Raw genomic sequence first — 12,962 nt, forward strand, 5'->3', positions numbered from 1 at the left:
TTAAAAGTTTTTTAAAACAAATATATATTTTTATTGCAACTTTTAAACAAGAATCAATATATACATATGTTTATACTAAAACTTAGAGCTCAGCTTAATCACGCAAGGCGTCGATTTCCAATCGCAGCTTCTGAATTTTCAGCAAGGTCAGGGTGCGCTCGACCTTCAGGTTTTCTGTTTCCGTCCTGAAGAAATGGGTCTTGCTATGGTATTGCTTGATCTCAGCACGCATCTTCTCCGCCTTGAGGGCATGCAGGTTGCTCCTGGGCCTAGCTTCTAAGATCGTTGTCGAACCGTTGGGCGACTCCCCTAGGTGTTCCTGGAATATGTAATGAAATAGTTTAAAGATGCGGGAAATGCTGAGCTCTTACTTCTTTGAATTCGTCGTCTCCGAAATCAGCGCCGGAAATCTCGAATTCCAAATGCTGTTCCGGCTCATGATCCGGGTTTGCACTTTTACGAGTTTCAGATCTTACTAGGACAGGTGTTCGGGTTTTGTCTGCATTCTCATCGTCGGCTGAATCGATAATTTGTTGTATCTGAAAAGGCAGGAAAAGGTTGAATCCATTTTTCGGAGATCAGAGTTCATGGCAGCATACCTTGACTATAATCTCCTTTCCCTCAGTGAGGCAGTCCTCATCATCTTCGCCAGAAAATTCCTGAAAATATTCCTTAATCAACGGAAAACATGTATATTTAGGGGAGTTTTAAACCTTTTTAAGGACTATGGAAGGAATTGTATTGGGTAATTTTTACATTGACCTTTACCTTGGGTGTAAATTAAAAATGTAATATAAAAACGTATAATTGTTGAATCGATAATGAAATAAACAAACCGTGGGTGGTCTTTTATACGGCTTCCCAAGACTCAGATTCTTACCTTGATACAGTGACGGCTCTCTAGATCCTTTTCCACCTTTTTAGTGCGGGAATCTCTAGCAACAGGACTCTGTTGAGTACATATTTGCCTACAATTAATACATTAATTAGTGGTATGTATGTATACTTTGTGTCTACATTTCGTGGAACAATGAATCTTACCTGTGCAGCGATAGACGGGTCAGCGCGGTGTTCTGGAGCACCTTGCCGCAGAAGTGGCAGGTTGCCGTGTACTTCTTTTGCTTGTAGTTGGCCGTGAAGCCGTGTAATCTGCAATGAATCCTGTAAGGGGCGCATTCACTTTATATTTAAATACTTTTTACTTGTAAAAGTCCTCTGATCTTTTTCGTGGCATTTTATGACATGTTGATGTAGTTTATGCGAGCGACTTGAATGTACAGCTGTGTATGTATTTTTCACGTAAAACGGAGTGTCTATCGATTTATCGCTGGAATAAAACTATCGGTGTAAAATTCGTAATTTTTAACGTGTAAAATTTCATTTGTTTAACAAACAATTTACTTGTTTAAAAAACGTGAATATTATTTATTTAGATAAATAATTCCGTAAATCTTTTTGAATAAAAAATGTAGAACTAATTTTCAGAGACTTAAAGAGATTCTGCTTTTGATATAATTACAATATTTAAATGCATGTTGTCGTTTTGATATGTGAATTAAATGAAACAAAGGAATATAGAATATATTTATAGTTATTATTATTAAGTAAATAATTTATATAATTATATTTTTTAAATAATTTAAAATTAACGGAAAAGTTAAAAAAAAATGCCACGAAAAATGCTATTTGTTTTTCTGTACCATTTGTAAATTCCTACTTTTTTGCTATTTGGTTAATGTAAACAAATGTACACAAATATTTTAAAACTTAAAAAATTGTATTATTTATTAATTTAAATTTTAATAAATTCTGTTACCGATATTTTCAACTAGTTGGCAGCCCTGCTCAGCGGCACTCGATAACTGGCCGCTGCAACCCTGTTCATCACATGATAGCCAGGGAGAAGTCTCGGGGAGGAGAAAAGGTTTTTCTTTGCAGTCGTTTGTCATATGATTAAAAGTCCAGCGGAAAACTGAAAATGTTGCGGAATTGCGTGATTTTCTCGCTGTTTATTGCAGCCAGTAAGTAGAGCTACCAGAAAGGAGTGTGTTAATCGTACCTGCAATCTGCAGCAGATAAGAAATCTGCGGAAATTCTGTGTTCATCGATTCTCCGACTGGGGGTGGTGACCGAGACACCTGAAAGTCTCGAGACTGATGAGTGTTCCTTATGCACGCGCAGAATCAGAAGCAACGGAATAAGGAGTACATCTGGCGGCAATTGAAATTCATGAGATTTTCTTCTCCTTTTCCACAGTCCATGCCGCTGGAGAATTCACGGTGCTGAACCGCCCCAAGGCGATCAGCTTCAAGGGCAAGGATGCACTGGACAGCCACTACGTGGGCGATGTGCTGTACGCTGCCATGGGCAATGCCGTCGTCGGCGACTCCAACTGGAACGGCATGACGATCAACGATCCCTTCAACTTGGCCAAGGGCGTCATTCTGGTGCACGTTTCGGGCATCAGCCACGTGACCACCGCCGGCGACGTCAAGTCCTATGAGCTGACTGGAGCCCACACTGACTCCTCGCTCAATGCCCTGGCTGCCGAGCTTGAGGCCGCCAACGAGCCTGTCTGCGACATCAACTTCGAGCAGTTCGACAATGGCGTAAGTTGGTCTAATTTCTAGTCGTGTAGTTTACCTAATCACTAAAAAAAAAATGTATTCCACTAGGTTCAAGCCTGGAAATCCTGCTTTGGGGACTTCGAGGCTCCAGCTGCCAAGCCCACCAAGAACTTGAATCCCTCTCTGCACTCCGCCGATAAGCAGTTCCTGCAGGAGATTGGCTTCATCAACGGTGCCGCCGATCATCTGGCCGAGATGGCCAAGCCCGCAAATGTCCTGCTGATGCGCGTCTCCGTCGATGGAGTGGCCAAGGCTCATGGCGAGAAGTCAGTTGCCGTGGATGAGGCCAACAAGCTACTGTCGGCTGCCATTAGCCGCCTGCTGGCTGCCTCCCAGAAGTCCAGCGACTCGGTTCTGTTTGTCCAGTCCACGGAGAAGGATGTGGCCGCAGTGTCTCGTGCCAAGCGTGATGCTCTGGCTGCCGACGCCTCCAATCCCTTCAACCTGGCCACCTACTACAACAGCGACTACCCGGTGATCTTCAACATCATCCTCTGGTTCATGGTCGTCTTTGGTCTGTCACTCCTGGCCATCTGCTACGCCATTGCTGCCATGGACCCCGGCAGGGACTCCATCATCTACCGCATGACCTCCACCCGCATCAAGAAGGACAACTAAGCGGAGTAGAGCGTGCTAGGAGCTTCCGTTACCCCTTTTGTTATTTCGTCCTCTTTTTCATTGAGTTAATAAGTTGATCTGCCAACTTCTACTTCAATCAAACAAAAAAAGCGAAGAAATTGTGTGTGTGTGTCGCTGTAGTTGGTTTTATTATCTATAAATAAGTATTAACAAACTTATCAGTTTTCGAAGCAGTTGCGGCTGAGCAATATAATTCCATAGTAATTTGTTACATTTTCCTCTGTTTTTGTTGTACTTTTTAGGTTCATATATACATAGATACCTATGAGAATATGCACAATATACTCGCCGGATCGATCAGTCACTTCTATGTCAAGCTATTCATCATATGTAAATTATCAAAAATGTGAAGTGTTAAAAAAAAGTAACGTTAAATATATATAGCCTAAAAAGACAAGTTAAGTTTCTGTTTTTTTATTGGATTTTTGGGGAAAACTCTGAAAAAGGCGTTAAAATTTCTTCCTCTTGGGCTCTCAAAAAAATAAAGAGGGAAAAGATAAAAAGATCTTGTAATTATACCCTTGCAGGGTATTATAATTTCAGTCAGAAGTTTGCAACACAGTGAAGGATACGTTTCCGACCCTATAAAGTATATATATTCTTGATCAGCATCAACAGGGGAATCTTTCTAGATATGCCAGGAAGAAATCGATTTTTTTGTCATTTTTGCAAAATTTTATAAGGGGTTACATCATTAAAATTGTTGATTTTGAATTTTTTTTTTGAGCATCACTGATGGAAGTGAGCATCACTGATGGAAGTGAGCATCACTGATGGAAGTGAGCATCACTGATGGAAGTGAGCATCACTGATGGAAGTGAGCATCACTGATGGAAGTGAGCATCACTGATGGAAGTGAGCATCACTGATGGAAGTGAGCATCACTGATGGAAGTGAGCATCACTGATGGAAGCGAGCATCACTGATGGAAGTAAGCATCACTGATGGAGATAAGCATCACTGATGCAAGTGAGCAAATTTTTTCATTCGATTTGGCCGCTTTCCAAACTGGGGTAACAGGCGAACAGAAACCAGCAGCAAGCAACTGAAAACTGGTATAAACTGTTATAAAAACATTTGGGCAAAAATAAGAATTGGTATAAACTGTTATATTTCATTTTATGCATTTATACCTATTTGTTGCCGACAACAACAGCTTATGGCAACAACAACCTTTTTACAACAACATCCCTACAGCAGCCCATCCGAATTTCCGAACATTTCCATGCAAATTGCCCGTTTCCCAAATTGGGGTAACAGGCGAACAGAAACCAGCAGCAAGCAACTGAAAACTGGTATAAACTGTTATAAAAAGTCCAAGTTTCGAACCATTGATCTTGGAGTAAGCGAAGACTCAAACCAGATGTGACCATATTGTAAATTTTTTGGCTAAAATGTTGCTTAAATGCGCCTGGGCACACTGAAACTGACTTTGCATCAGTGATGCTAATCTATCTATTTTGTCCCAATAAAGAAATATAGCTAGATGAGCATCACTGCCATTAAGCCTGATATATTGCCTCCCAATATTGCAAAATAGCTACATGAGCATCACTGATGCAAAGTCTGATTTTATAGCCTCCCAATATTGCGATATAGCCAGATGAGCATCACTGCCATTAAGCCCGATTTTATAGCCTCCCAATATTGCAATATAGCTAGATGAGCATCACTGATGGAGATGAGCATCACTGATGCAAGTGAGCAAATTTTTTCATTCGATTTGGCCGCTTTCCAAACTGGGGTAACAGGCGAACAGAAACCAGCAGCAAGCAACTGAAAACGGGTTTAAACTGTTATAAAATGTCCAAGTTCCAAACCATTTAGGAGCCGGCGCAAGTTAGCGGAGACTCAAACCTTTTGAATCCAAATTTAGGTTTTATTTTACAACTGCACCTGGGCACACTGAAACTGATCGTCGTTAAATTTAAATTCAAATTTGGCAGTTAAATTCAAATTCAAATTTGGCAGTTAAATTCAAATTCAAATTTGGCAGTTAAAATATTTGAAAAAAAATTGTTTAATTCTAAAAAAATTCTTAAATAAATATACAAAATCTAAAAAATGTTAAAAATTCAGAAAAAAAAATTTTAAATTCAGAAAAATTTTAAAAATTTTGAACAATTTTTTAAAAAATTAAGAAGAATTGTAAAACATCCGAAAAAAATGTTTAAAATTCAGAAAACAAATTTAAAAATTTAGATTTTGCTTTCAAAATAATTAGATTTTTCCCCAAACGATCCCAAATAAATGCCGCCTTCACAAAAAAATTGCACATTGATTTCACCGTTTATAAATATTTTAATTATTTACGCCTACTGCAGGGTTTTAACTAGCCCGGAGCCAAGATCCGATCACCGTCCTCCACTGCCATCGGGTTGAGATCTGTCATCTCAGCTGCTCGCTCCTCCAGCTTCACCTCTGCCGATGAGGTGATCATCAATCAACAATTACAATGAACTTGATGAACTTGTGCTTCCCAGATCCCTGAGCACGCTCTCGTTTTCGCTATTGGAGTGCTGTAAATATAAGAAATAAAGCTATGTAAAATTAAATTAAATTATAGATAAGTTTTTAAGAAAAACTGAGTAAGCAGTTTTGGCTGAGTTATGAATTTTTGAACATTAGTTTTGTTCACAAAAATTATCAAAATAAACAGCACCCTTTTTATACCCTTGCAGGGTATTATAATTTCAGTCAGAAGTTTGCAACGCAGTGAAAGAAACGTTTCCGACCCCATAAACCATATATATTTTTAATCAGCATTAACATGCGAATCTTTCTAGACATGTCCGGAAGAAATCGATTTTTTGGCCATTTTTGCAAAATTTCATAAGGGGTTACATCATTAAAATTTTTGATTTTGATAAAAAATTGAATTTTCATAATTTTTAAATGAAGTATGCAGATTTATTAACTGTAGAAAATCTTGCACAGAAAAGTTTTCCGATTTAAAATTAACGCTCTTTTGGCCGAGTTATGATATTTTTAATTTTAAAAAAATCAAGAAGTTTTTTAATATAAAAAATGAGATTTTATAATACAAAATAATATTTTTCTAAGTCAAGGAATCATTTCCGACCCCATAAACCACATATATTCTTGATCAGCATTAACACGCGAATCTTTCTAGACATATCCGGAAGAAATCGATTTTTTTGTCATTTTTGCGAAATTTGATAAGGGGTCATTATCATCATTAAAATTAGCAAAAATGGCCAAAAATTTTGATATCTTAAAATTTTTAATTGGGTATGCAGTTTTTTTAAATTAATAAAAACTAACACAAAACTGCTTTCCGAATCGAAATTAATGCATTTTTGGCTTAGTTATGATATATTTTAATTGTTACCTGCCAGGGTATACAAACTTTGGCTGGCCAAAGTTAGCTTTCTTTCTTGTTTTATTTTGGCTTTTCCTGCAATGTACGAGTAATGCAGCATTAAAAGCTACAGAGTTTAGGTTTGGAACAACAACTACTGATTTTCTTTTTATTTTAAATTTATTTTTATCTTAACTAATTAACAAAGTAATAAGTAAATATTTATATTGATGTAGTATTTTTTTTTGCTTTGACTTACAGTACTACCAAATGCGAATCTTATTTCCATACACATTTATAAAAACCCTTTTATTTTAACAGATATTCAATTTGGTTTTAATTTTGAGGAACTATTTATATTCTTAATTCTAATCCTTAGTCTGAGAGTCACAGATTTGTGAATAATTTCAAAAATAAATGGAATTTAATCAACAAAGTTTTTGAACAACTGCAATTTTTGGCACATTCTACTGCAAATTTAAGGTTATTTTCCAAGTGTAAGCTCGAAATTGCTTGTTTAACTTCTTTTTAAATAAAATATTCAATGAAATCTAATAATAATTTCTAGATGTTAATAACTTTTTCATAACCAAAAACTGGAATTCGTTAATAAATTAACTTTTGTTTAGTTGGTGACGCTATCACTGGGTAACATTCTATCCTGAATTGGAACGGAAATTCAATCTAATATATCATATCATAACATATCTGTAATATTATTTTTAAGCTACGCCCCCCAATGATCATTGCCGTGGTCATATGGTGAGCTGCTTCCTCCGCTCCAGGCACAGCAGCCGGCGCCATTGCCATTCTGGCCCACGGAACTCTCCCTCAGCATGGCCTGCAGATGATTAATATAGTTGATGGCGATTCTAAAATAATAAAATAACTTAATTCCTGGCGCTCGAAAAAACTTTAACTTTCACACACGCACCTTAGGCTCTCGATTTTTGAGTACTTCTTTCCATTTGGTTTAGAAATGGGCAGCTTGGAGCGCAGCAAATCGAATGCTCGATTCATATCCCGCATCCTGGTCCTCTCCCGATCGCACGCGGTGCGTCTGTAGTCCTTCTCCATCTGCAAGGCTTTCTCCCGCCAGGCCGGATTGTGCTCCTTTGATATTTCCACCTCCGAGCTACTAGCCAGACTACTTCCACCTCCGCCTCCTCCACCGTAACTCATGTACATGGGGGGCGGCACCAGTTCACTGGGCTTGCTGCACTCCACCAGGCCCACGGGAGAGGCAGAAGGCACAGGCCCGGCGGCGTGCCACATCGACACGGGCTGGGGAATCACACTATAGGTGGGTGGGAGCAGACCCATGTTGTGTGGTGGCTCCTTATCGTAGCCACCGACCATCACCGACGGCGAATAATTGTGCGGATGGGCAGGCGCATAGGCCAGCATACCGCTTCCATCGGAGGTCAGGGTGTAGTTGAGACTGACTGCTGCTTGCGGAGCGCCCAGCTCGAGCAGCACCGGCTGCTCCGATGACTCTGCCTCACCCTCGGAGCCACCGCTGAGATAGGGTCCACCTGTAGAGGCTGGCAACGGCACTAGCACGGCGGGCGCATCCCCCGGAGCGGGAGCGGTGGCCGCGGAGCTCAGCAGTTGATCCGTCATCGCCTAAGCCGATTTGCGCTCTGTGACGAAAGTGCTGCTGGCTTGGGGTTTACCTGGACTGCGGCCGGACTTGGACTCGGACTCGCACTCAATTCTTATTTTTATTTTTAGTGCATTAGAGGCCGCCAATCGTGATGAATGGCTCACCATCGATCCGAGACGTGACTACTACCACTCAGCCGGGGACGATGAGGGCCTCATCTCTGCAGAGTCTAGAAGGGCCGGCCGCCTCTGTGTACGTGTGTCAACAGGTGATCTATAGGAGGTCTCTGTGGCTCTAAGGACCCTTTTGTCAGGTGCGCAAACAAAGCGGCTCAATTTCTCCGCTATTGTGCCATCGATACGATCCGATCCGACAACGAATGGCGATCGAGGCGCGTGTGGCAGGCTGGAGTTGCGTCTCCTCTCTGGGATCAGCGATCGACGTTTGCCGATCGTCGCCACAACTTCAGTTTTGAGTTTTTCTTCCACCGCTCTATATACAGAGCACCCACACTCGCGGGGCCAAGAGCACATAAGCAGCGTGTATTTTCGTCGCATGTAAACACAAGTGTTTTGACTTAATTAAAAAAAATACATATCCATATCCCCAGTTATGAATATATGGATATGGAGGTGAGAAAATAGAGTATAGCCTGGCTCTGACTGCAGTCAGGCAGCGCCTAAAGGTTTGCCCAAAATCTATTTTGAAATTAATTCTTTTTGAAAATTACCATTAAATTAAGCAAATTAATTATTAAAATTTTGAAATTAGGCATCTTGAACCCTTGCAGGATATTTTAATTGCAGTCAACAGTTTGCAACTCATTAAAGAAGTCATTTTCGACCCCATAAATCATATATATTCTTGATCAGCATCAAAAGGGTAATTTATCTACCATTGAAAAATTTTTCCATTAAAACGTAATGGTTTTTTGATTGGGTTATAATATCTTGAACTACGATTTTTACCAAAAAATGTCATATAAATATAAATATAAAATATAGATTTAACATTTCCAGTCTTCTAGAAGTTAAATATGATTTAATTTAGTGAAGGAATCACATGTATTCTTGATCAGAGTCTATCTAGCCGTGTCCTTCTGCTCGTTTTTACTTAATTTTTAATAATTTAAAAATTAAAAAAAAAAATTAATAAAATAGGTATACATTTTCTTTACCTCATTAAAAAAAAAAACAATTTTACAATAAAATGTTAAGTATATTAAGTTCACATTCAAAATCAGTATATACAAATTTCAAAATAAGTTTTGAGATTTTAAATAATTAATGAATAGTTTAATTTAAATATTTCAATTTAAAAATCTTTATAAAAGTATTCTAAAAATTGAGAGTAAATTTTTATACAAATAAACATTTTTTATTTAGATCAAGAATACTCAGTTATTTCTTAATATTTATTACAAGCTAAAATAAAATTATTATTTATAACAAAAGACAAATGTTGTTTTTAATCCCTACCGATTTCAATTATAAATATTTCCTTTTTAAATGATCTACAAAAGAGTTTTGACTCATATTTGGGATCACGTCTCGCTCTACAATTCCGCCAACTAAAGTGAATCCATCGGGAAACCCAATTCATAGGCAAGGCGTCGGATTACCAGCAAACACACCATTGGAAATGGCAAATTACTTACATTTTTGCGAGGCCGAAATCTATTTTGTTAGCTGGTTTACCAGAATCCGAGAATCGGAAACTAATATGTGCCAAGTTCCGCGTAGAGAAACAGAGAGAAAACCCCAATAGACTTGTTTCGCTCAGCGACTCTCCTTGGGCGGAGGTGTCGAGTGGCAGCCTGAGAAAAGTTTGTAGCGCTTTTTACAACTCCTGGAATGTGGGTCACTGTGGCTGCGATTGCGAATCGAAGGCATATTTATTGTTTCAGCTTTATAAAAAATAAACACCGTTTGTGTAAAATATTAAAATAAATAGCGAGTACAACGATGCATTAAGTGGGTGCCATCCGGGCTCAGAGCCACGGCATAGATCAATTCATTAGAGCTATGTACATAGGAGTCCCTGCTGAACTAATCGCACTTAGTTCGATTTAAGCGACAGAGTAAAGTTAATCGTTGTCAAGAAAATGCCGGCGGTCACTTCAACTCCATTAGAGTTTTAACTGCCAAAGTTCAGGGGTCGCAGCTCAAAGTACTTGTCCAGTACTTCGTCCGTTATCAGCTTGCGGGCTGCCTGGTGCTGCTCCACAATGGGTGTGAGAGTCTGCCAAAAGGAAGGGGATTTAGATTTAATTCAGGATATCCCAAAAACTACCCGTATTGCCAAACTTACCTCCACGGCCAGCTTCTTGATCTCGCCCGTAAGCAGCTCACCCTTGCTGTAGGCCACACGCACCTCCTCCAGCTTAGCATCATCCTCCAGGAAGAATTTCAGCAACTGATAGGATACATCAACCTCCGGCACACCGCCCAGCTTGCGGTGCTCCTCCACGGTGGCGCGACCACCGGAGAAGGCGTACTTATTGATCTTGTTCTTGATCTGCTTGGGCGTGTCAGTGAGATAAACAGCCGAGTTCTGGTCACTAGCCGACATCTTCGTTTTGGCACCCTGCAGCGCCGGGAAGAAGGTCGAGTGGATAAGCGCACACTTGGGGAATCCAAGGCGCGGGGCAACGTCGCGTGTCATGCGGAAGTACGGATCCTGGTCAATGGCGCACGGGATGAGGCAGTGCACCTTCTTGTTTCCGAACAGGAAGGGAAAGGTGCTGGAGATGGCAGGAGCTGCTTGGGCGGCTGGAAAGCCGATCTTGCCAATAATATCCGAGTCGCCGAAACCGAAAATTCCCTTCACCTGGTTAAAGGTAACGCACTTTTGGATGCGTATAATGTTCTGGTACATGGCGGGACATTTTCTGAAATATAAATTGTATATTTTATAAATTGAATATCAATACCATGTGGGAAAACCCTACCCCATAAATTCCAGGTTATTGAATATGAACGTCTTGTTGACGTCAAAGCCCATGGCCACAATATCCTTGGCATTCTCGCGCGCCAGCTTAATGGCGTCCTCCACCTTCAGGTCCTTCCACAAAGTCTTCTCATCGTCAGTCAGTTGGACGACCAACGGCACATCGAACGTCTCCTGCAGCCACTTGGTCATTATGAAGGGCACCAAATGGCCCACGTGCAGGGAACCAGAACTGGGACCGCGACCCGTGTACAGATAGAAGGGTTTGCCCTGTTCCCGCAGGGTGAGGATGGTGTGCAGATCGCGGTGCGAGAAGAACATGCCGCGCCTGATCAGGTGGTGAGCGGGCTTCCCCGTGATTTTCTCAAAGCGTGCGATAAGCTCATCATCGATTTTGCTTGAGCCAAAGCGTTCTGCAACGTGTCAAAATTGGAGATAAAGATTAGGTCAGAGGAATCAGTGTGGTGCCTCATAAGGAAACTCTGTTCCTGTGCCCTGTTCCGTCCACTTACTTATCAGCTTATCGTAGTCGACGCCCGCGTCGTTGCTGCTGGCCACATTCCACGGATCCACAACATCTTCGGCTGCGGCAGCGGCTCCATCACCCGCTGCCTCCTGCGCCTGGGCGTCTGTGCCAGTTTCCACCGGTTCCGCGTCAGGTTTTCCATTCAGCGTGAGCGCCTCCACGCCCTCCACCACCGTCTCCTTAGTGTCCGCCATTGGTTTAGTCTTAATTCAATTGTTTAACAAATAATTTAATACTGGCTAAATTTTTGCCTTCACATGTGAAATGCTCCACTCCGATATACTTATCGATAACAACCGCAATCGGTGGGGGACTAATGTTTTTAAAAAGCGACAACTCTAAAAATCAGCTGTTGCATTGCAGCTCGAATTGTGGGTGAAAAAAATGCACAAAGTTTGATTGTTATTTTTCCGTCTATCCTGGGCAATTATAAACTAAGACACCATGCCTATCATGTACAACACGGGCGAGTGGTTCAAGGTGCGGCCGGACTACTATAGGTGAGAGAATTACCCAGCCTTTGGAGGGATAAAGCACAGTTAGGGAAACGCCCACCAACCCACTTTTCCGTTTGCAGAAAAGTGGAACTAGCTACGCCCGATTGGCCCATTGATCTGGACTTGGAGTACATGCTGGTGGAGGCAGCCCCCTATGGTGGTCCCATCGCCACCACCCGTGATCCCACCAAGCTGGTGCCGGTGAAGGGAAGCGCAAGACCAATGATCCGCATCTTTGACACCACCGGCCGGGAGACGGGTCACATATTGGTGAGTTTTTAAGCCTCCAGAAGTAAAGTCTCGGATATAACATCAAATCTGTAATAGTGGAACCACGGCAAACTGATTGCCATGGGCTGGTCGGACACAGAGGAGCTGATCTGCGTCCAGGAGAACGCCACTGTCTTTGTTTACGACATGTTTGGCCACGAAAAGGAGACCTACAGTATTGGCGACGAGGCCAGCGTAACCAAGATTGTGGAGGCCAAGGTGTTCCAGTCCACAGCTGGCACAGGAGTGGCAGTCATGACCACATCCGGTCGCATCTTTCTTAAGCAAAACAGCACCAAGGCTGAGCGGAAGCTGCCGGATATTCCCAGTAAGTTGTTAACTATGAAAAGCACGAATCTCAATCTAATTTAAATTCCCGACAGACTCCAGTATGAACTGCTCCTGCTGGGATATCATAACAGAGGGCCGCAACAGTTATTGTCTGCTGGGCAGGGACAAAGAAGTAATTAAGCTGTTTCCCGGTGAAACAGTGGGCACCATCACCGCCAATCTGTTTGAGAAGCCA

General features: G+C 41.3%; 5 protein-coding genes across 5 annotated transcripts in view; 2 read left to right on the forward strand and 3 right to left on the reverse strand.

The window, feature by feature from the left end:
* On the reverse strand, positions 1-1,357 carry LOC108083099 (uncharacterized). Its single transcript, XM_070286626.1, has 6 exons — positions 1,203-1,357; positions 1,042-1,149; positions 881-968; positions 600-671; positions 372-539; positions 1-319 (listed from the first exon to the last, which is right to left on the reverse strand). Exons 1-6 carry the CDS (start codon positions 1,232-1,234, stop codon positions 95-97), a joined length of 693 nt encoding a protein of 230 aa, XP_070142727.1. The 5' UTR covers positions 1,235-1,357; the 3' UTR covers positions 1-94.
* Positions 1,358-1,863: 506 nt separating this feature from the next.
* On the forward strand, positions 1,864-3,668 carry ATP6AP2 (ATPase H(+)-transporting accessory protein 2). The gene is made up of 3 exons (XM_017178957.3): positions 1,864-2,021; positions 2,257-2,609; positions 2,676-3,668. Exons 1-3 carry the CDS (start codon positions 1,979-1,981, stop codon positions 3,243-3,245), a joined length of 966 nt encoding a protein of 321 aa, XP_017034446.1. The 5' UTR covers positions 1,864-1,978; the 3' UTR covers positions 3,246-3,668.
* Positions 3,669-6,777: 3,109 nt separating this feature from the next.
* sage (salivary gland-expressed bHLH) lies at positions 6,778-8,675 on the reverse strand. The gene is made up of 2 exons (XM_017178287.3): positions 7,523-8,675; positions 6,778-7,460 (listed from the first exon to the last, which is right to left on the reverse strand). The coding sequence occupies exons 1-2, from the start codon at positions 8,209-8,211 to the stop codon at positions 7,316-7,318; spliced, it is 834 nt and encodes a 277-aa protein (XP_017033776.1). The 5' UTR covers positions 8,212-8,675; the 3' UTR covers positions 6,778-7,315.
* Positions 8,676-10,064: 1,389 nt separating this feature from the next.
* TrpRS (Tryptophanyl-tRNA synthetase) lies at positions 10,065-11,957 on the reverse strand. The gene is made up of 4 exons (XM_017178879.3): positions 11,656-11,957; positions 11,145-11,556; positions 10,505-11,084; positions 10,065-10,435 (listed from the first exon to the last, which is right to left on the reverse strand). Exons 1-4 carry the CDS (start codon positions 11,861-11,863, stop codon positions 10,331-10,333), a joined length of 1,305 nt encoding a protein of 434 aa, XP_017034368.1. The 5' UTR covers positions 11,864-11,957; the 3' UTR covers positions 10,065-10,330.
* Positions 11,958-12,009: 52 nt separating this feature from the next.
* Positions 12,010-12,962, forward strand: part of Vps16A (vacuolar protein sorting 16) — a 3,238-nt gene continuing 2,285 nt past the window's right edge. Inside the window, exons 1-4 of the mRNA XM_017178864.3 lie at positions 12,010-12,169; positions 12,247-12,436; positions 12,494-12,764; positions 12,820-12,962. The exon at positions 12,820-12,962 is cut by the window's right edge and continues 546 nt beyond it. Coding sequence (XP_017034353.1) covers positions 12,114-12,169; positions 12,247-12,436; positions 12,494-12,764; positions 12,820-12,962 — 660 coding nt within the window. The 5' untranslated portion in view covers positions 12,010-12,113. The remainder of the gene's footprint in view (positions 12,170-12,246; positions 12,437-12,493; positions 12,765-12,819) is intronic.

This window comes from Drosophila kikkawai, chromosome 3R, assembly GCF_030179895.1.
Source record: "Drosophila kikkawai strain 14028-0561.14 chromosome 3R, DkikHiC1v2, whole genome shotgun sequence".
NCBI classification, from domain to species: domain Eukaryota; kingdom Metazoa; phylum Arthropoda; class Insecta; order Diptera; family Drosophilidae; genus Drosophila; species Drosophila kikkawai.

Coding starts and splice junctions, on each gene's coding strand:
- TrpRS (XM_017178879.3), bottom strand. CDS start 11,863: ATGGCGGACACTAAGGAGACGGTGGTGGAGGGCGTGGAGGCGCTCACG. Junction 11,557..11,655: donor CGACTACGATAAGCTGATAA/GTAAGTGGACGG, acceptor GACACGTTGCAG/AACGCTTTGGCTCAAGCAAA. Junction 11,085..11,144: donor AATAACCTGGAATTTATGGG/GTAGGGTTTTCC, acceptor TTTATATTTCAG/AAAATGTCCCGCCATGTACC.
- LOC108083099 (XM_070286626.1), bottom strand. CDS start 1,234: ATGCCACGAAAAAGATCAGAGGACTTTTACAA. Junction 1,150..1,202: donor AGATCAGAGGACTTTTACAA/GTAAAAAGTATT, acceptor GATTCATTGCAG/ATTACACGGCTTCACGGCCA. Junction 540..599: donor GAAAGGAGATTATAGTCAAG/GTATGCTGCCAT, acceptor CTGCCTTTTCAG/ATACAACAAATTATCGATTC.
- ATP6AP2 (XM_017178957.3), top strand. CDS start 1,979: ATGTTGCGGAATTGCGTGATTTTCTCGCTGTTTATTGCAGCCA. Junction 2,022..2,256: donor CTCGCTGTTTATTGCAGCCA/GTAAGTAGAGCT, acceptor CCTTTTCCACAG/TCCATGCCGCTGGAGAATTC. Junction 2,610..2,675: donor TCGAGCAGTTCGACAATGGC/GTAAGTTGGTCT, acceptor GTATTCCACTAG/GTTCAAGCCTGGAAATCCTG.
- sage (XM_017178287.3), bottom strand. CDS start 8,211: ATGACGGATCAACTGCTGAGCTCCGCGGCCACCGCTCCCGCTCCGGGG. Junction 7,461..7,522: donor TCAAAAATCGAGAGCCTAAG/GTGCGTGTGTGA, acceptor TTATTATTTTAG/AATCGCCATCAACTATATTA.